Genomic DNA, 23,176 nt, shown 5'->3' with positions numbered 1-23,176 from the left:
CGAGTAATTGCTGGAATCATATCAATTCCCTGTGGCTGCAATTTATTCCACCATTCCTAGAGATATTAATATCTTAATGCATTTTATTTTGCTTCGAACTAAAGCCAGACAAAATTGAAGGATTGGTTAATGGTGATCCGCACGCGGTTGAAAATGATCCACAGACATATTTTAATCCTGCAAAGCTTCCTATTTTTCTTCATCCAAACCTTAAAGGCCTTGAATAATTTATTTGAAACGTACCTTGTGGCGTTTTTATCTATTTCCCGATGCAGACCTTAAAAGGCGATATAGATCTCCTTAAAAGAAAGTACTGGACATACTATGAAGACAATGATATATACACGTATATGCAAAGCGTAATGAAAAGGAAACTATGTTATATCAAGACGCCGGAAACAAATGTCTTAAAAGAATTTTTCTGCCATAGATATTCGATTCGTCGTCTTCACGACTCCATTTATCAGGCAATTTAAACATTAGGCTTCGACAAAAGGAAACACAATGGCTTCAAGGGGACTTGAAGAAGTTTTTAAATATGACAGAATCACGATTATGTGAAAACGATTTAATCTGTGCGGACAAAAATGATCAGAACAATTTCTCTCTCTCTCTCTCCCTCTCTTTCTCTCTACATCTTTTTTTAAAGCTAATGTCATTCAAGTACCATCTCATTACTGAGAAACCACACTTGGTATAAAGTTGTCAGACAGGCAAATACCTCAAGTGATGGATCGTGCTTTTACCGTCCACTCAAGGCATACAGGTGTACATTGTCTATGTGATCGAACCGTGCAGGTGCGATTTATTTAATGAGCAAAAATCTGCCGATATGTATGTCAGCACACAATGGGCGGATCCAGAGATATTTTCTGACAGCCTTCCAAATTATCTCTGTTGATCCATCCTCCATTTTTGACCGTCTTCCGACAGAAATAATTAGATACCCGTCAATGTAAACTTGAAAATCTGACCGTCTTCTGGACGACCCAGAAGACGGCCTAAATCCGCCCCTGGACTGATATGCATGTTTGCTAAGCGAAAAGCAACTTTAGGGAAACTTGGTCAATTAATACTTAATTGAAAAAAAGATAGGTAAATATAAAATAAATATAATGAAATTATAAATGATTGTCCGAAAGAAAAACCATTAAAGCCCAGGTCAGTTTAAAGCCATCTCATGCAATACTCACCAAGGAGTCATTAAATGATTACGACTGGCATTAGCTCAGTCTTTATGCGGTGTCAATTTCCTTTTCATGTGGTCAGGTGAAAAATAAATGGACCAATCTATAAGGATGGCACTTCTCTTAAATGTCATTACTGTCATTGTTGGATTCATTCTTTAAGGAAATGGATACGCACTGAGCCAAGGGCGTCAGCGTCTCGTACAAGAGAGCCTCCTCTGATGTAGGATCCAATTCTCATTTATATTAAAAACACCGACCTAGGTTTTGACCTAGGTTTTACATCACGCTTACCCTTACCTGTATGAATCTAATGGAGCGCCGACTTTGTTACACGGACGCTCAGTTTCTTAACATCGCTGATCATATTGGTGGCATTGGACGTCATTTGATGTGATGTGTAGGTTTGTAAAAAAAAAAAAAAAAAAAAAAAAAAAGCAGTAAGTGCTTCTGGGATGTGAATTTTACTGGCAGACCTTCAAGAAATCAAGGAGTCGACGAAAAATGACTTATTTTTAAATTAGAACGGGCATTGCAGAATAAAAAAAATGGAATTTTGCTTCTTCAAATTCAGATAATCCAAACAGCAATTAAAATCATCATTTGAAATTTAAAACACATATCTAAAAGATATCATAACTTAGATGGCATATTTTGATAACAGTGTTGTATCTGCCATTTATAGAACACGTATAAGGCGATGGTAACATTCTAATTATTCTTATGCCGCCCTCTTCATTTACGGACATTCCCAGATACATTTTTACGTGTATAATTCAAATACACTTTAAAATGAAAAATCTAATCTAGCTGAACAAACACCAAATGTGATATTTTTCTTTATCTTCAATCAACAATCGCACGTTGCTTGTCAGACTACTCAATTGCTGTACAAGTTGTCCTATAAACCTGGTTACAGCTTTATCAACATGCCGGCTGAAATGTCCTCAGGGATATTGAAAACAATGTCATCTAATCTTAACGTCAACCAATGAACCCCGCTGGAAATCCACAGGTCGACCTATGGTTTTGCCAGTTGGAGGAAACAGGATAGAATCGTTCATAAAATGTGATTCATGCGTTGATTAAATCTTGTGGTATCTTGCTAAATTGCGTGTTGGAATATTCCCGTCGAGGCAGCGCATGGATCAAAATGATGATAGATAGAGATGACGGTTGTTTTGCATCCAACATGAAACCTTGTTCTATTCTAGACACATCAAAGATTTTCTTAATTCAGCGAGGATAAGAGGGGACTGTATAATTAGAGGCAGACGGATTGATCATAAGCTTACTGGCATTTTCCTGGTAGCTTTTCGCAATATTCTAGTCAGAGAAATGAGCCAATTAAAGTTGCCGTGATCGGGTAATTATTAAGCTTCTCTCTGTAATGAGAAACGGCAGTTCGCATGTTAAAGGAAGATTAACCGTTACGTGGCATGTAATGGGTTCTTATTACTCTATGAATTCAAACACGATTTCTCTTACTCCATCTTATCCAATAACCAAATCGACAAGGTTCCACGGCAAACGTTATCTCTCAGTTTAGTTTCCTATCCTTAGCATACAGTGTAGAGGAAGTTACGGTTCAGCTAGTTTGTTCTTTCATCTCATCTAGCTTTGGTACTTACATGTATTTCGAGCTTTGGGGACTTTTCCCTTTTTATGTCTATCATGCAATAATTCTTCTTTGTTTCAGTTCGTTTCAAAACATATTTCATGAGTAAGAAAGATCTTGGTGAAACGTACAGTTTACTAATAGGCCAAAGGTATGAAAATGAGATTGAAATGAGGACGGCGAGTTTTGTTCTCAACTTGCGCAGCATTGCATTACTCAGTGGGGTTTGGTCGCGATTGGTTTTATCCAATTACGGGTGCCTAATCTGTTCCAATGATGTCTGGCATACAGACATTTCGTGTTAATTTTGTCGCATGTAACATTATCACAGAGATTGATTTTAACAACATTTTCAGACTGTAATGTTTCTACATTGCGAGTCTCATGAGTCAGACAAACAAATCCTCTAATTATAACCTCCTGATGGGGAATAGTTGTTGTGCCATTTTTTTTTCATTTGGATTCTGCATTCTTTGGATTCAATTTTGGATTCTGTTTCAGAACATTATTGGCAAGTCTTAATTGTTTGAATACCCAATTCGGGATCTGGGAGACACTTGAGGGACTTTGCAATGAAATCAATATATAAACAAAAATATAAATAACCATATAAATAATAAAGAAACATTAAAAATAATATGAAAGATGCTTTTGTGGCATATATTCAATCTAGAATCAGAGTTTTGCATCGTATTTCACTGATAACATCATCCTGTTAAATGCACGCGGCTAGATCTAGTTAATATCAGTACTGTTGATCCACCTTAGCCTTCCCAATGATCCGAGCTGATTAGATCACTCTAAATGGTAAAATGGCGCCGAAGTCTTTGACACAGAATCTTAGAGAAAGGCTTTGCTAGGAATTGAATAATGGCCTTTCACTTAACGGGTAACGCCAAGGTCACTTAAAGTGTTTGGGATAAAACGAATTTATCCTTTTTTTTTCAATGTAACATTTTTATTGTTTTTCATTAAGTATGTTTGGGTTGCTGATGTCAGGTGGAAGTAGACTTGGAAAAGTCCTTCAGTTGAAATGAAACCGTACGGTACTCTTACATGACGCAAATTGTTTAAAACCATTGACTTTATTAAGGAAATTGGGTTTTACCATTTCTCAATGAGACTACTGTCAAAGCAGATTACAAGTGCCGTATAAAATGTTTGTGCCAAAGCACTTTTCTCCGTTGTGGTATACACCCACGCAAAGACAAATGATTTAGCGCAGTATTTCTAGATCTTAAATAACAGTTTTCATCGACCATTCTATCTAGTTGCTCAAAAATGTACAGATACATCGAAACGAAGCGGCTGATGGATTGCGTCCTTGACGTGCTGTGAAGATCGCGATAAAGCAAGCGACCTGCAGACACCAAAACGAAGCGTTTTGATTGTCAATGTTGATGAAAAAAGAACACTTATCGGTAGACAGGAGGCGTCTTCTCTTATACACGATCAGATTCGGTGGCCTGATATCCAAAAAATTCAAAAATCAATCTTAAGTATCATGGAATGCCATTAAGTTATTGACAATACGGTGTCATCTTTGTTCACACATATAAAATACATCTGGAAGTTGCTCTTTGAAGCCCATAGCTCCAATGCCCCACTTTCTCGAGTAGTACTTTAAAGCATACATGCTATCCCCGCTGTTCTATATAATTGCAAGAGTTTGTTGAAGTACAGTGGGGTCATTTCAATAGTCTGAAGGTTCGACTGTCTGGAGTGTTTTTCTAAAAAGTTACAGAGTCCAAGTAAAAGTGCACCTATATATTCTTAATTATTTTGTAGTCTGGTTCCTGTTTTACAATAAATTTTAATATTTGAGTATTATATGTTATATTGAAACAATATGTTGGAGCTCACGGCATGCTACTTTACATGTGATGTTATTATTCAATCTTCTAATTTTTTGTATTATTATCATTATTATTATTAATATTATTATTATTTTACACGTAGTCTTATACATATACCGATATAAAGAACATAGCAATTTATTTTGCGGTGGACCCTGAAACTGCCAAAAAGTCCACCTTTATGCAATGATCGCACAGATCCGATTGCGAATTTGCTTGATCTCTGTGTCTTCGCTACCTCTGATTATGCCCCTATTTCACACAGACCACGAATCCCACGAATGGCCATGAATTGACAAATTTTACGATTCGTGGTTGAATCGTAATCAATTCGTGAAGTTCTTAACAGATTCGTATATATTCGTAGTCAGTTCCTGCACTTCTTGACCAACAGAAATTGGTGGCAAAAACTTTGGTGCCCCTATTTCACACAAACCACGAATCCGACGAATCGCCAGGAATTGAAAATTTCAGGATTCGTGGTTGAATCGTAATTAGTTCGTGAAGTTCTTAACAGATTCGTATATAATCATAGTCAGTTCTTGCAATTCTTGATCAATCGGGAATTCGTGGCAAAAATTTTGAGCTGTTCAAAGTTTTGGACACGAACTCACGATTCCAAATAATCGTAGTGAATTTGTGGACAATATTCGTGCGATTCCAGCTGAATCCCACGAATATTCGTAACACTATCGCACCTGTATCGTAACTGAATCGTGAGCTTGTCGAATTAGACCAGAAAATTGGTAAAATCTCACGAATCCTCACGAATCCTGAAATTTGTCAATTCCTGGCGATTCGTGGGATTCGTGGTCTGTGTGAAATAGGGGCATCAAAGTTTTTGCCACGTGGACATTCCAGTGCACATACAATTAAGAAAATTATGCATCTTTATCCTAAGGCAACGCCTCCCCACCCTGAATATCAGAGGATACATTTAAACAGCTTCCAATGTCATGACGCGTCTGTCGTGCACTTAAAACACAAACACAGTCGAGGTGAGTTTCCAGAAATGTCTGATACTCTAGAAGCGACCCTGGGAACATGTACGCAGCTGATTAAAACAAGTAACATAACGTCATCCGTCTATCTAAAAAAAAAAAAAATTGGGGGACTGAACACATTCGGAATGCCTGGTGAGTTTCATCAGTCACTGATATCAAACTTATGTAGTATGGCCTACTTCGGGAAAATGCATTAGAGCTATTGTGTACGAATTCATTGATTAAAACCGCCACCCGAAAAAATGCACAAGGACATTAATTGCGTTATTTCTTCGTCGGTTGTTTGGATTAACATCGCAGAACTAATTGAAAACATTGGAGGATCGAATTCGAATAGCGCCACCGACGCTGCAGTAAGTCTTTTATTGTGTGTAACGAGAACAAAATGTCAATTTACGCCTTTTGTTCGATTTTCTGAATTATCTGATACGACCATTGTTATAAGCAATTTGCTAACGTCAACAGAGTGCTGTCCTTTTGTGCACGGTCATAAGATATATATCAATCATTTCCACAGCCTTCATTTCCGTTCAGGTGCTATTTTTTTATTGAAACAGTTTATTTGCCGTTACAAATTGAATCGTATTCAATGTGGGCACAATCTACATTTAGTATTACAGCCGAAAGTGCATGGTAGTATTATCCGGAAATCTTGGACAATGGTAACACCAGCGTTACAATGAGACACTGTGATTGTTGGGGTCACTTCAGAGTAACAATGTCCTGTACACTGTATCTTGATTTACAAACGCTTTCAGACACAATAAAACCTAAAACAAAACCCAAGACACATATTTAATGGTTCAAATGACAAGGTTTATCAAATTTGACTGGATTTTAGACTTGTGCAACTAAACCAGTGCTTTGTCTAACAAACGCAGGCAAGGAGTAAGGCACGCCCGGATTTCCTTAGGGTTCCAATTACGCCACACAGTTCTATACTCCACGTTAAACAATCATGCTCCCTGGTGACGTCAGGAAATCTATTACCGGTATCAGTCTGTGTTCGGGTGTACATTCACTTCTAATGTAAACACGTGTGTGAGGGGTCCACACATTAATTGTGCTTCTTCGTTTTAACACTCATTGTCGTGGTTTGTTTTTACAAAGAACGCTTTATGGTGTTAACATTAATTTCAACTGAAAAAAAAAAAACGTGGTAAATGTAACTGCTCTATGCGGTTGGTTTTTTGATTCCCAGATTAAATATTTCATTAAACTGTTACGAAACACCTGCGTGGAAACACGCAATAAATCTACAGCTGGGATTTAAACCAGACTCCTTTTATTTCACTCAGGGATTCATAGAAAAGCACCGAGTCGACTGAAACATGTTTCAACATCGGAAATTTACCTAATCTACAATTTAAAACTCAATCAGACTTTATGTCTAGTCCCTCGCTATTTTAATTCCTAGCTTGTAACCTTGCACTCCACTTAACCTGTACTTATTCAATTAATCGGCATATGGATATAAAACATTGCGTCGATGGTTCTACAGTCGACTTTTTTTCCATTCTACCATGTTGCTCCTGGGTTATGTCCCCTACCATATTATTAACACGCCAGTTATAAGAGCACCTGTATGAAGCAAGTCAGAGAGACTTGAAGTAACGGTTTGCATTCCAAGTACATCTGCGTTTGCGTTTCAGTTAAATTACCGTGACATTTCAAACAGACTGGGGGTTTTAAACAGAGAGTAAATACACTGCGCAATACGCTGCGTGACAGTTACCTTCACCCGTTACCCTTATTTTGACTTAAGGCTTTGATTTTTTCGGTGTGCCAAAACAAAGAAAGGTATGGTCATGGAATTGTCGGCATTTATTTAAAACATCGTTTTCCTGAAATGTCCTGAAATTCATTGCAATATCACCAAAATTGTTGAAATTATTGAATTTTGAAAAAAGTAATTTTTAGCCACCCAATAGATGAGTTACTAACCAATAGTTGTGATTAATTGCCGATTGATTGAAAATTTGATTAACCAATTAATTGACTAATCAATTTTTCTACCAGTCAGAAACTGTCTATTTGTTTGTGTGACTATTATGTTATTAATTTGTGCTGTAAAAACAACGTTTCCAACTGATTGTGCTGTTACATTAACTGGCTACAAGAAAGTCGTAAGCTTAATGGGTTTATCCTTGTAAAATCATTCTGCTTCACGAACCGTCTGATTTGCGTTGAGTGATTAGCTTTTAAAAACAGGTGAATGCAAAGAGTTGAATATCCTTATAACTGCAGTGTCGACACCTTATTTCAACATTCTATCTACTTCTCGAAACCCATGTGTCATAAAAGCGTTTAGTGTTGATGCCTGTGTACTCAAATAATACAACATTAATCTAATGTAATTTGTGCGTAAAGCCTGATTTGTGTACCGCTGTCATTTCTGCAGTTATACTCCATTATCAGATTGCGCCTAATGCTTTTATAACTGCGCACGTGGAAGCCTTAAGTTTGGTTTGTGTGTGGAATTTCTTTGATATTTTTGAATAACGGCTTTAATTGGCTTGTCCTCAAATTCCGCGCCTGCAATTAAACTGGCACTTCAGACAGTCAGATCGCGTTATTATTCTTGTTATTGTTGTAACAGAATAAAAGATTTCAGGCCTAACCTAAATCGACGTGTCCTCGCCTGCTGTTGTGGTGACCAGTTCCCAAGCAATCGCAGCGTTGTCAGGAACCGTCCATGCTCTCTTAATCATAAGGCCATTAAGGCGCCCGGGGACGCAGAAACGATCTTTTCACTCCAATCTTAGCAGCTTAATTCGTTTGAAGTGGGCATTTCATCAGAAACCCGATTGGCGCGAGGCAATGTGAAGACGAGCTTGGAGACAAAACCATCGGCGGTTGTCTCATTTGAAAGGTTTCTGTCTCGGAGCCGATGCCAAGAACGGGTGATTAAGGGCTCATTCCCATGCAAACTATCGCTCTACATGGATCGATCCAACTCTGCGAGGTCTCTCGCTGATCGATCTACGTAGAACGATAGTTTCGTTGGGAATGGACCCTTAGAGACACTTCACGGGGTTGTATATTTTGACACTCAAAAAGCAACGAAAATGGGCGATTTTCATAAGCAGTTCATATAGTTTGATATCCGACGGTGACCATATATCAAATACAATCATAACCTTAGAATGTAAAATGCAGCAGTTTAAACCCGACCCAATACTTCTAATTTGTTTTCATACGCCTACGTCCATCATTACTCACGACAATGCGCCGATTTCAATATAATGCTATCATTTTCAGTTCTTATTGTAACCAAATTCCTAGCATATGATCATAAATACACCGTCTGTCTTTGCTAATATGTAATCGTGTGCGCAAATGCAAGTGAATATATGTGTGTATGTGTAAATGAGTGTGTATGTGCGCCCGTGAGCAGGAGCACGAGCACCTGTCCGTGCGTCAGTGGGTAAATTCACAAGCACGTCCTCCAGGATTAGCGGTGTCATTCCCCCTTATGTATACTTGTGTATCAAGGAGCCGTTCCAAACCTTTTTTTCGCGGTCTTAATTTACTTGCCGGCGATACTCTTGACATGTTAATGAAATCCCCGAAGCTGACAGTTAGATTGCCTAAAGTAATGCTTTACTGATTTCTAATTACACCATCTAATTCCGAGGTTGATACAGTTCCAGATGGTATTAATCTTTTCACCTTTTGTACCCAGGCGAAGACTCCATTCACACAAAGACACACTCTGTCTGCGTACGATCCAGCTCTGCTGGGACTCTTGCTAAGTGCCATCAGCTTAACTGAATGACATGCCTCGTATTGCTTCCAATGTACATGTACTAGTATAATCACCAGCTTTTCAGTATTTTTACTTAAGAGGCGTGTTAACCTGTTAAACTGAGTGCATTCAGCGAGAGTCCCCGCGGAGTAGAATCGATCTGCGTGGACCGACGATGTCTATGGGAATGGGGCCTAAAATTGAGTTGCACGGTTTGTGAACTTTAAAACGGGTTAGGAATTGTTCTTATCGAATTTCTTTTTCTTTTATCGCATATTATATCAATGCGGACAAGAATGCAACGGTCGATACAAACAAGTTCGCTTCAAAATAAAAGGGTTTTCACTTGAAAAATAAATAAAATAAGTTCGCACCATATATAATAAAAAAGTCGGTATTGTATCTTTATAATATTAAATAATATTTGAAGATCGAACAACCAAATTGGCTTGTTGGGATGTTATTGTATACAAAGGCTAAGTTCCAAAATGAAAAAAAAAGATCAAGTGTTTTTTCCCCTTCAGAAGACACGTGTGAAGTTTTAAATTCCATTAACGAATTATATATTCGTGAAAACAGAAATAATTAGATTGAAATCAGGGAAAATCAATGAATCATTTTCATTTTTCTGGCAGTGTATGTCGTGCAAGATTGAAATGTGGACTTTGAAAATGGCCTTAAATAAAAACACTTTTTGGTGTCCCAGCTGCTCCATATTAATGTTTTCTGTTCTAATCAGAGGTACAGTCCAATGGGATGGAATTAATATTTTAATAAAACGGAGGCTTTGATAATACTTATACTCCCATTAATAGGAAATAAACACCAAAAGCGAGGCCAAAATCCGTTCATCTGAGTATTAAGCGTCGATAATTCACCTATGAGGTCGAAGGATGCGTTGCACTTTGTCAATTATTCATATTCGGTAATGTCCATTTTCTCCAAATGACTGCTGCGATTCTCTATGTTCTTCAGCCTTAATAACTTAACAGTTTAAACACTTCCAAGGCCATTTTTATATTAACTTACAAAGGATGTCCTGCAGTTTCTTGAAATGTTCAGATGTCAGCAGCTTCAATAATCGATTCATCCCTCCTGGTGCAGTGACAGGATATATGTTTGATAGGTTTTAGTTTTCAAAATCTCAGCGTGATTTAAGGGCATATACCGAACTTGATATTTTGTTAATTGAGATGGTTATTTCCCTTTTTTTTTCATCAGTGATAAACGCTTTCTCAACTGTGACCTGTCAATGTCCACTGGATATCTTGACCATCGTCAACAGACTGCTACACTGGCGCCATCCAGTGTCACATTTGACTGAAGGTGTCAGATGGACATAAAAAACATCTCGAAGGAGTTAAGATGTTGCCTAAAAAATGACATATAATGTCTTCAAACAGTTAACCAAACAGATTAACGGATATCAACATGATGTGTTTTAACTACACTAAACACAATACACAGTGGTTGATTCCCAGCATGCATGGGCAGATACAAAAAATTGAAAATGAAAATATGGGTGACGACATCACAGGCAAGCGTTGCGTCTGTAGGGAAATGTTCTAGTGAAAATAATCTGCCCCCCCCCCCAAAAAAAAAAAAAAAAAAAAAAAAACGGTTCCCAGCCAAGCGTAATCGTTTCGCACTTTTTAACCGCAAATTACCAACATTAACATGTGTTGACAAGATCATCGTATTAAGACGAATATGTTTCTTTAGGAATGACGCAATATTTAACATTGTGAATTCAAAATCACCATGACAACTAATGGCAAATGACTTTGTCGATGATACCTATTATGGTGTTATCGCCAAATCCTTGTTAACAGGTGTTATTTTGTTTATGCCATTGACAGGGACAGATGATCCAATTAACAAAGGGTGTGATTATTTTGTACGAAACTATCAACGGCCGTGCGCGACGTTATGGAAATGGCGGTTACAATGGCGAATCTATTGGTTAGATTAAGGGGTGATAACATTAGGAAGATGTGAAGGAGAGAGAAGAGCAGATGGGTTTAAATTATAAACGCATCACTTAACAAGGATATCGGCTTGTAGAATTTAGAAATCAAAGGCGGAGGGGGGGGGGGGGGTTACAGTAGGTCCTCCTCCCCCCTCCCCCTCCTTTCCCACCCGATCTGAACTGCATTGGTGCTGCCATTCACTGTAGCTGCATACACTGAGTGTGCTTGCATGATCCCTTACAGATACAGACACAGCACGTGTGCACGTCCGTCCACATATATATATATATATCGCCTAAACACAAGCGCATGCGCAGTAGGCACTGGCTCATCATGACTGACATCGTCATCGGATAATCGATGACAGCTCCTCAGATCCGATTCCTAACGAGCGCAAATAAAAAGCCATTTCTAGCCAATACCTTCCGCTTCTGCAGGCACTTACACGGAGGCATTCATACGTAAATGTGGTTCTTGGAAAGAGCACAAAAACCGAGCTCTTAGAATGGAGTAACAGTCGGATAGGACAGGCACGTTTCTAAGTCAAAGACCTTTCAAGGGGGTATATATACGACGGAACGCTTAGATGCTCTCCAAATATCCGTCAGGAATTAACAAGTAAGTTTCACACCCGCGAACCAGAGTGAAACGATTTTTCGCAGCGGCTGAGGAACATTGTTCCCAGTTAAAAAGGCGCTGTGCGCTATGTGTGTGTGCTCTATCCAAAGAAGTGTTAGTCGGTATAATCGATTGCAACACTGTAAAGCTGTCATTTCACAAACACATACTCTCGGGAGCCGTTATACGCACCTTTTGTTTCCAGCACGGCACTGGATGGGGATCCACAGCTATTTTCTCCCTCTGGGATCAATCATACGCGTTTATAAAACAATATGACTGTGATTGGTAACATAACTTTTCAATCAGCGACACTGGCGGGCGTTGGAGTTGGTGGCAGGATTCATTGATAGGAACTACACAACACAATTAAAACAGACTTTGCGAGAATTCATGGAGAGCGTGAGATTCTGGACCACATTGGATATCAGAGATTATATGTTACTTAGACAGCGGTAACTAATATAGATAACATTACTGTTTTGGGTAGATGCTTTTGTTTATTTACATGTACTTTTATATTATATTTGATATTATAAGTGCGTTCCTGGACGCTGGAAGTTTTCACCTGACTTCAATACTGGATTAAAAACCATTTTTGGATATTTCTGTGATTGTTCGCCAGAGGGATGGAAGGAGTGAATGAAGCTTCACAGGCGTTACGGTACGAGCTCATAACTACCGATTCCATCTCCGTATCTTCGCTAAATGCGACGCTTACGGAAAACAGTACTGAATCGTCGCCTTCAAACAATGTGTACTTTCTCTGCGGCCACATCACCGCCGCCATAGGCTTTGCCGCAACTTTAGCTTCTTTGGTGTCACTTGTTCACCTGAAGCGACCCCTTCAGCCTTTCCACCTTCTTTTGATCAACCTGGCACTCACTGACCTTGCCCTCGTGACCTTCACCTTGCTTGGCACGGGAACGTACCTCTATTACGACGGGCCGCATTTCCACGTGATATGTGCCGCTTACATCCTCACGGAGGCGTCATACGTATCTCTTCTAGGTCCTCTCATCGCCACGGTGGGGATAGTGGTTAACCAATTCTTGGCCATATTCAAACCCTTGAAATACCCGGCATTGGTCACTAAGGCAAGGGTGGGCACCTTTATACTGAGTTCGTGGATTTTTGTTTTCGTCGTCGGTTTAATTCTCCATTTGGCCACAGATATGAGGCTAAGGTCCGACGTAGCGTCCGACTGCCAATGTGTCTATATTTGCAGTTCCTACATGTCCGTGCGACCATATGTTTTCTTTGTATTTTTCGTCTGCTTTTCGGCAGTTGCCATCGTCTTCTACTTCATGACGTACCGCGTTGTGAACAAACAGCTACGGGCACCTGTTCGTGAAACTGTGCGTTCTCAAACATTTCTAGCGGGCGGTCATGTTCACAAGAGACCTCAAAGCGACCACAAAACTCTCCTCCAGCAAAGAAAACTCAACATCACCATTGGTCTTCTCTTGGGTTCTGTCATCATTTTCTGGCTGCCCGGAATCGTGAACGCTATAGTGGGACTGATCCTTACGGCCCAGGGGAAAAGAGCCACGTCAACCGACCAAATGGTTCATCGGATCACTAATTTAATTGTCCTCGCGAATCCCATTTTTGACCCTCTTATATACGGCATACGCTTACCTGATGTTCAACTTGGGTACAAGCGATTCGTTGAAAGAATTTTCGGCCTGTGTTGTAAGGTAAGGTTTATCTCTCGTGGAAGTGAACATAAATACACTGAAACAGTGGATATGGAGTCCTTTAATTCGGACTATATTTTATCGTCAAGGTCCCCGTCTTACAGAAGATGCGAGAAAATTACTTAGGTGGTTTAGAGAAATTGTTTAAAGAGACGCACGGAAAATGCGCACTCCTTAAGTTCTTATCAGATTGTGATCTTTAACTACGGTGAAACATAAGCCGAATCCAATTAGGAACAGTCGGAATGTTTTCGCAGATATCTGTGAAGCTTTTAGTGTATTTCAAATTATGGCTTGTAACGATGTACGTATATAGAGTATATGTATACATATATAATTTTCCTGTACCTCATATATAATGAATGGGAAACGTTTCAAACATTGTCATAATGCTGAGTCGACCAGAAATCTTTACAGGCGATACATTTGGACCTAAAGATCAGGTCTGACAGCAATTAGCCAATTATAACTGGGTACAAACAGAACGGTAGTTCTACAGGTACGGCGTTATTTTCGCAAAAAAAGGTCATTCAAACTAATTTTTCACGTTTAAAAATCAAAAGATCAATGTATTAAACCCCTGCACAAGTTTCTTGTATGGACTTTTCGTACTGATGAAGATTCCCAAGACTGACGCTCGGCAACTGGGGGTTTATTGACCATGTTCTTTGGGTAAATGTGCCTCCTTACAGAGGCGACTTTTTTTCTGTCTGATAGATTGTGCATGTGGTGTCTGTAATTATAAGAAAAAAAGATTATCTTGGGCTTGTTCTGCAACACACATAATCTCTCAAGGTCTACATGTATGTAATTTTGCTTCACTACACAAGATACGTACAAGACCTGCAGTTGGACTGTGTGGAAGGCGTATGTAAAAAGCTTTGCTTGGATGCGTTCCGCAATGTACTAAAAATTTGTAGGTAATTTGGGTTCACCACACAAGATACTTTCTTGTCCTTCAGTTTGTGCGTGTGGTGTGAATGAAAAGCTTTTGCTCGGATTCCTTCACAGTGATCAATAAAGAATCTACGTAATAAAGTAAGTTAAAAGTGTTGTTGCAGTGATGAAAACCCTGACAACAGGGTCATGTATCCTAAACTTCTATAGAGAAGTGTTTTCGGAAGGAGTGAACCCTAAGCTCCAATACAGAATGAGCATCTAAATTTACACGTATCCTGTTATTGTCAACATCTCTATTATCTCTGATGACCTTTTGCGAAGTTTGCAATATTTTATAAAACCAAGTGTTTACGTCATTTGATGCTTGTGGGTTGGACATTGAATCCTCTTTCGCGGAATTTCGCAGAAATGATATTGAAACCTCTGAGCCAAGAATGAATGCTCCGTGTTTCTTTAGAAGTGAGAATTGAGAGCAGCTCGCGGTGTAATATTTGCCCCAAGATTGGTGGGAATTTAATTTACATCTTCAGCCACGGTCGACGTACTTTATCACTTTTTTTTTGTGAAGATGATAAAAATAAGAATTAACTCATATTCCCATTGAAACTATCGCCCAACGTAGATCAATTCAGCTCCGCTATGTTTCTTGCTAAATGCAGTTAGTTTAACTTGTTTTCAACGTACTGGAATAACCATCTGCTTTTCTGCATTCTTCTCAATGCCAGGAGGAGTCGTGTTAATTTGTTTATCTAAATGCATTCAGCAAGAGTCTCCACGGAGTTGGATAGATCTACGTCAGACCGAGAGATTTATTGAGAATGAATCCTAAGAATCTCCAAACAACACCGGACGGTAATGAATGAAAAACAAAATTATTTCCGTCATTTCGAACCATTATGTTACGCCATGATGATGTTTGGAATGCCCTGACGCCAATCGACGTGATTATCCAGCAAATAAGTGATGACTGGATTAGCAAACGCTAATTACTTATCGCATTAAAGCGGGTCCTGCATTAACCCAGCGCTCTGTTGAGTTTGATCAGGGAATTATGTCAGATTAGACGTCTATCAATACATAGATTACGTGATGATAATTAAGAGAAAGTCAGAATACACAATGTTAAGGCGTCTATCAATACTTAGATTTGTTGATGATAAGAAAAAGTCAGAATACGCAATCTTTTGACGTGTATCAAAGCACAGAATTGGTGATGATAATTAAGAGAGGGTCAGAGTGCGCAATCTTCTGACGTCTAACAAAGCATAGATTTAGTGATGACCAGAGAAAGTCAGAATACACAATCCTTTGACGTCCATCAAAACATAAATTCAATGATGACAAGAGGAAGTCAGAATACATACTACAGACTTGACATTTAATATGGAATATTTTTTTCGAAATGATTTTTTATCAGTTTTTTCCTATTTTGCTGACTGATAAATGAAAATAAGGATTATAATCGTGTTTTAATAACTTTAAATTATCTCTTTGATGTCATTGTGACATCAGTTTATTAATGGAATTTGCCAGAGAAGCAAACAAAAACACATTGCCTATTCTATGTCATACGACTCCCATTAAAAGAGATATTTTGGATCTCCATATTTTCCAAATTATCGCCTGTAAAAGGGTAATACGCTCCACAAAAGACCCTCGTGTCAGTTGCTAGTCACAGTAATGGTCGTTGTTACGCCTGGCCTCTTCGTGGCTGTTGCCAGCGCTCTCAAGCGGCAAGGCATTTCTTGGGGGTAGGTTTTTAGAGTTCAATCTGGAATAGCATTCCAGGCATCGGTCTAAAATTGTCCAATCTGGTCCAGTTTTGTTGTAGGACATGTAGGCAGTTGATTGGCAAATAATGGTCTAACGAAATATTGTCTATGTGGTTCAAATGTGGCGATTTTGATGACCAGGGTAGCTGCTCATTCCCTTGGTTCTGTAAGTTATCTGCTATTAAAAGTGCTCTGTGTGAACCTGCAACCTCATCGTGCAACCTAGAATTGTTGCTAAGGTGCTCCCTATCAAATGATAGTCAAGTGGTTCCGAGATTATTCCTGTATTTGATCTGGTTCAGGTTTTCGTCGATGACTACCATTGGTGTTTTGGCACCAATGTGGAATCTACTCCAAATACTGACGCTGTCAATCACCCTTGTCACTTTAGACCTAGCATATGCTTCGTCGTAGGCCTCTTCTGGATATCTGTAAACTCTGTTTTGACTAATTGGGCGGTACAGGTGAAATCTGACCTCAATAAAGAAAGCCACGCAGTTTCAGTGTTCTACCCAGAATCGTTCGTGGCCCCCAATTCATTAGAGAAACAGACGACGATGTTTTGCTGTATACAGTGGGTACCTCGGAGGTCATTTGGAGTTTTTACTTGCGAAAACCAGTTTGGTGTTCGCTAAGGGCTTCGAAAAACGCATTTTAGTGCCAATTTACCCCTCGTTCTGAACGGACTAAGTGTTTTTTGTTTAGTTGCAGCAGCGTATCCCGAAAGACAGTGGGTCTTGTACCCTGTAGGTAAAATTTTGATACATTGGGGGTGACCTCTGTGTAGGTACATCAGTCTGGGCATTATTCTATAAAACTGTGGGGACCGTTCCGTTTGGCGCTATGATCTGTCTGGTTATGTCTGTCTTTTTCGCGCCATTCTGCCTTAGATTGACAAATTTGTAATGCACTACTCGACTCATCTTACACACTGCAAAACTGACCGCCTACATGCAAAATTTCAAATTCTTCTATGCAGTAGTTGCCGAAATATGGAAACTTTTTTGACAGAACCAAGCTTTGCCTAAGCCAAGCTTTGATCAGCCCAAAGGAACACTACCCAATTAAATCACTGCAAATTACATAATGTAGCAGCGCAACAGGCAAGAAAGTCAGTTAATTGGTAGTGACACACCTGACTGCACACTTTTACATTCACAAATCTTATATGAGATCGGAGTTTTTTGAAAAAAGAACGTATTTTTACCTAGGTATACCTTCGAAACTGAAATATTCCATATTAAATGTCAAGTCTGTATTTGGACGTCAATCTGAACATGCAATCTAATCATTTGATCATTTTCCCCACTGACAGGATGATTTGGATAAAACAGTTATTGATATTGCTGTAGTAAATTTGGTTAAATAAACATAGATGCCCAAAGGAAAAACTGGATAGATAACAGGATTTCCCAAAACCTTTGGCGTCAACCTAGGCCAAATGATAAATGGACCACATTTAAATGAATTATAATTTATAGATAATGGAAGAAACAAATAAAACGTGGTCCCCTTCGCCATCATCATTTCTGTTTTATTCTCACCATGTCTCAAATTTTACATTTGTGGGAGCAAACAAAATGAAAATAAGCTATTCTTCGAAATTAAATTATGGCAGTTTGTCAGCCATAGATTTAACAGGTGATATAGCTCACTGTAAGAGGCCAATAAAACAGAAATATAATCTCCTGGAATGCTGACGTTTGGGGACAATCCACAGAAGAAAACAGAGATCTTTTGAGAATATTAATCTTACTGAGCTGATAGAGAACAGAGCAGTTCATCTGATGGAGTACCTTCGGAAACAAGCGCGAATGGCAAGCACTGGCATAGTCCCATCTGTGTGAACATTGGAAATGCAATATTAAGTACATCAACCATCAAATGCCACCCGTTCAAATAGCGTGCAGCATCCGCACCCTACCTGACGTACCCTATATACGTCACTGTGTGTTTATCAAATTACCACAACCCACTACTTTAACATGTCGCACATCTACATGTAACACCAATCTGATACCACAGATCACGTAAACTCTTTTATAAAAGCAAACATCTTCCAGACAACGCAAATCAGAATTGTAATAGAATAACTGACTCAGCAGATGAATGGCGCTTTATTTTCGCCAAAGGCTGACAATTACAACGTCACCGTCTTGAAGGATAGGATGACGATGCTGATGCGTCATTGTGGCAGCTAGCACGCTGTGAAGACAAGGAGGCTTGGGATGTGACCACTGGCTTGACAGGTCAAGTGCTAAGAATAAATTTTTTTATTATGTGTTCCTCCGTACGCAGACCAAAGCACGATATATTTCCTACATGTTTACTGTCAAGCCAATGCATTCATCAGTAACCAGGAAAAAAAACACTCAAAGAGTGCAGATTCTTGCCAAGACAGCATAATTCTCATCATTAAGTGATGAATTTATAAATGGATCACCACCACCACCACCACCACCACTCTCCAAAAAAAAAAAAAAAAAAAAAAAAAAAAAAAAAAAAAAAAAAAAAAAGACACGGATTTCCCATATGTCACTGGAATCAAAAGATTAAGATCCTTGTTAAAAAAGTTTATAATATTTATAAACTTAATGTTCATCAAAATGGAATACAAGTATGTTACAGACATCGCGAAATAGGCTTCTGGAGCAGTTGAACATAATAAAAGTATGAAGAGAACTAAATGATGCTGATATTTGGTCTTGTTAACAAAATGTACAATTATTATTGTTATTTTTTTCGCTTTAAAGGCCCAGGTGTCAAGAACGGAGAACATAAAGCAAGGCACTATGGCGTGAATTTATTCCTAAACCAATACAACGTCTTTTAGCTACGGAAGCTTATGTTAAGAAACACTTGAACATGCCAACAGCGTGACCCGAGGAAGCCGGCAACATGAGCTACATTAAGAAGCACGCCAAGGACTGTTCTTTGATGATATTGGATAATAAACACGGGACCCAACATCACTTACAGACAGCATACTGAACAACATTTATCTTTTGAAGTGGCCAGATATTTAAACCAATTACAGGTATCAAGATCCTCCTCACCACCACATGGCCTGGAAGCGCACATTAGAACACACGGACACAATCACGCCCACGCACATAGTCACACACTCACACACACACACACACACACAGCATTACAAACACGTCTATACACGTAGTTAAAAAAATGCTCATGTCATTGCGTACACACACACACACACACACGCACTCTCTCACACTGTCTCTTTCCCTGATATCAAATGTACATAACGTAATTTATAATTTCAAGCCTTCACCACGGGAAATTTCCTTGAACTTCGTTCAGTTCTATCCTAATTATATTAAATTTTTTTTATAATTACCACACCTTTTTGTTTATTCATATTTCATAGTGCATTTTGTGAAAATGATATCGAGACAGCTAAAATAATAAGAAAGTGTACTGCATCCTCAGTGCCTTTAGAACCTACAGTATCCTGTGCAACCCTCTACAAGAAATTCTAGCGCCACTTCGAAATGTTTTCTCAGAATCATAAAATACGTGGATGATTACTGACCACCTCTGGTATACTGTATGTTTCCATGTCGTTTTCTCCTATTTCTATTTCCTAATTTCCAGTTTTATATGGCGCCGTCCAAACGTTTTGGCACCAATTAAGTGCCCAGGAATCTATCTAGACAAAGAAGAGCATTAAAAGAACGAGGTGCTATCTTTCCGATAATCCCCTTATTTACGGGCTATACTGTTCTTCTCAAGTATCGACTAATGCAATAAGCAGCCCGTCAATCTAACATATTGCTACGTTAAAGGGAACTAAAGTTGTGTTGGACAACGCGATGAACACTTGCCCTAACAGTGAAGTACGAAGTTTAGTGTCTGATAAAAACATTTTATTTATCTGTCAAAAGTTACCAATTTTGGAAAAAATGTAAACAAGGACTTTGAATAAAACAAGCTTGTTTCAATCTTATAGACTGTAATCAAGTGTGTCGCCGACCGCTGTGAACATTGATTTTGCATGATCTTCCTTTTTCTTTCTTTTTTGTTTAATAAAAACCATAAACAACTGTAAACTAGTCATAGGCGTGAATATGTGTAATCTTGTTTACGAATTAAGTCTATGGTTAATCAAATCGTGGAAAAAATGACGAGGCTTTGCGTCAATTATCGATTTACATGTCACTTTCAGCATTTGACGAGTAGTCATCCATATATCGCGCAGCAAGGTAAACACAGCCAAAATATTCTGAGCACCCACTGACAGCGTGTTGCGTGGAAGACAGTTTGGTATAAGTTAACTTACCAGCAATACGCAATAAAAACGATAGTCTCTTATTTATCTCAGAAACCATCTTTTTCAACTGAATTCTTGCGTTTACTTGCTGGCTCAAGTTGGGTAAATCCGAGAGCGCTGAAATGCTTCTGGTTCTATAACATAATTACCATCTTAAGATGCTGGATTTGGTTCATATTAGATGGATTATGCACATCCTGCAAATATGTAAATGACCCATGTATTACATTAAAGCCATTAAGGTTCGTATTAAAAGTGTGATATAATCACAGTATGTTTGATAAAGTTTGTATTCTCTTAAGCGGGTTAAAGCCAAGCTCAAATCTACCTTGATATAAGAGGATCACTCCTTCACAGTCATAGCAGCAGAGAAAAAGTCAAATAACAAACCTTCAATTTTCTTTTCAAGTTACGTTACATTATTATAGTGCGATACGCATGTCCAATACAATTCTATGCAATGCTGACAGCACATTGGAAATGATTCACACCAACTGTTACTTCAAAATAGTGGAATACCAGGGAATTAACTACATTACAATAGAAATCACACCATTTCAATGAAATTCATCTTCTGTTTCATTTTTACAAAAATTAATGCCATAGAGGAATCTGGCGTAGCAACCCCAGAACTGCAGAAAAAAATGCTGTCGTGCATAACGCACCACCTAACACTAAACACACTATCCTTCTCTGGGGCAATTTAATGTTGTGGAACAACTTTATCTCTACCTACAGTCTTTGCGCTCCTCTACAGCAATTGAAGAAGGAGCATAATTAAGAGAGGAGGTAATAACGGTATGGAGGTAGAATTATACCAATTGGAAGAATAGCGTCTTCTTAAATACCCAGGACTATTTTTCCATAAGAAGCGGTCTTCAAATCTCGTAACTATACATATAGAGAAGATTTTACCTTCTTTATATTTTTACCTGTAACAATTGTTATCTAATATTTTACGTGCTGCTTTACTCCTAAATAAAACTACATAAGCGTTTGTAGGCAATATAACAGGCAATCGTCCACCGCCCATCTGTTTAGATAAAAAGGATCCAAAGGAACAAACCCTCTGTTAATTTGAAATATAGCTATCATACACAGCTTATACACTTGTTTGTCGAAATCTCGTCCGATAAACAACTGCGATGGTGGATATACCTGTAAGTTTGCGTTTGATACAAAAGGGAATCATTCACCGGAAATTATATAGAAATCATTCAAATCTCTAAAACGTAATTACAGAAAATAAAATATGAAATATGTGTACCCGGACAATTAAGTGCGATTTTGAATTGCAATATTTTGACATTACGTACCTTTTGAAGGGACTCTTCCGGTGCAATTTAAACACTTAAATGGATAATAACTCTTCGTATGAGATCTATATTTCACAATAAAAACATTGTGAATAACTCATAGAAATATAATATATTCTGTTTTACCACAAAAACGGCAGTTAAAGCTATTATTCTGATATCTGAGCTTGTCTTTAGACCACATGACCTCCATTGATGGCTATACTCTGTTAAAATCTCTTAAGAGATTTTAACAAAAAAACAAACTTTCTAGAAAAAAAAAACTTACTTTGAATGTAAATATGGATTCATTAACCATTGGTAAGAATGGGAAAATTGTTGTTTACTCCAGGAAAGTTAATTTTTTGGCCGAAACGAAGAGTTATTATCCCTTTAAACAATACCTTGTCAATAAAATAAGTTTCTCTAACACCTACCAAATTAATTCGAACTTAATTTTTAACTACTGCATTTAAGCAACTTCAAAAAAGCTCTTCTCATTTTTATGTTAAATGTGGCATATATGATAGGACAGGTGAACGAACTTATGCCTATAATCATTGTTGAGAGATTGTAGAAGATACCAACCAACACCGGATCATCCTTGAACTTGCTCAATGCGAAATTAATTAAAAAGATAGGGATGGACAAGAAAACGATAAAACCTGCAGCGATTGCTGTAGATTTTGCCACTTGGATCTCCCTTTTATTCAGCGCAATCTCAAAACATTTTTGCTGGGTAAGTTGAGGTGGCTTTACATACCGTGGTTTCTTGGGAGTGTTGGCCATGGACTTCTGTGTTGAGCCTGTTTTACTCTCTTCATTTCTCATCCTGAGCTCATTTTGACAAACCTGGTCTGCGTGAGTTTTCTGCGGAACAGTGGTGGCCCCCAGTTGCGTTGGTTTAACGGTTTTCTTCTTGAATTCGTTCATTGCTTTTGCTTGTTGTTTGACGTGGCGATATATTCCTATATACTGGCCACATGCGGCTACAACGGAAATCATGATATGCGGGAGGGTAATGTAAGAAACAATGTTGTTATTACTGACGAAACCGCTTCCTGTATATCCCGGCTGCCAGGTGTGCCAGGCGAGTAACGGGATGACGGTCACAGCTATCCCGTAAAGCCACACGCAGACCAATGCAATGGCAAGTCTCTTGTTAGTTATTAGCGTGACGCACTTGAAATGGTGACATATCTTTAGGTATCTTTCAG

The 23,176-nt window shown here is 38.5% G+C and overlaps 1 protein-coding gene across 1 annotated transcript; it reads left to right on the top strand.

Moving 5' to 3' along the window:
* Positions 1 to 11,829: 11,829 nt before the first annotated feature.
* LOC147760441 (adenosine receptor A2b-like) lies at positions 11,830 to 15,343 on the top strand. Its single transcript, XM_086994737.1, has one exon. The coding sequence runs from the start codon at positions 12,631 to 12,633 to the stop codon at positions 13,825 to 13,827; it is 1,197 nt and encodes a 398-aa protein (XP_086850863.1). The 5' UTR covers positions 11,830 to 12,630; the 3' UTR covers positions 13,828 to 15,343.
* Positions 15,344 to 23,176: the final 7,833 nt, after the last annotated feature.

This window comes from Lingula anatina, chromosome 8 (assembly GCF_051362555.1).
Source record: "Lingula anatina isolate TDL-2025a chromosome 8, LinAna3.0, whole genome shotgun sequence".
NCBI classification, from domain to species: domain Eukaryota; kingdom Metazoa; phylum Brachiopoda; class Lingulata; order Lingulida; family Lingulidae; genus Lingula; species Lingula anatina.
Note: the sequence above shows the minus strand (reverse complement) of the source record. Positions and strands in the feature narration are given on the sequence as shown.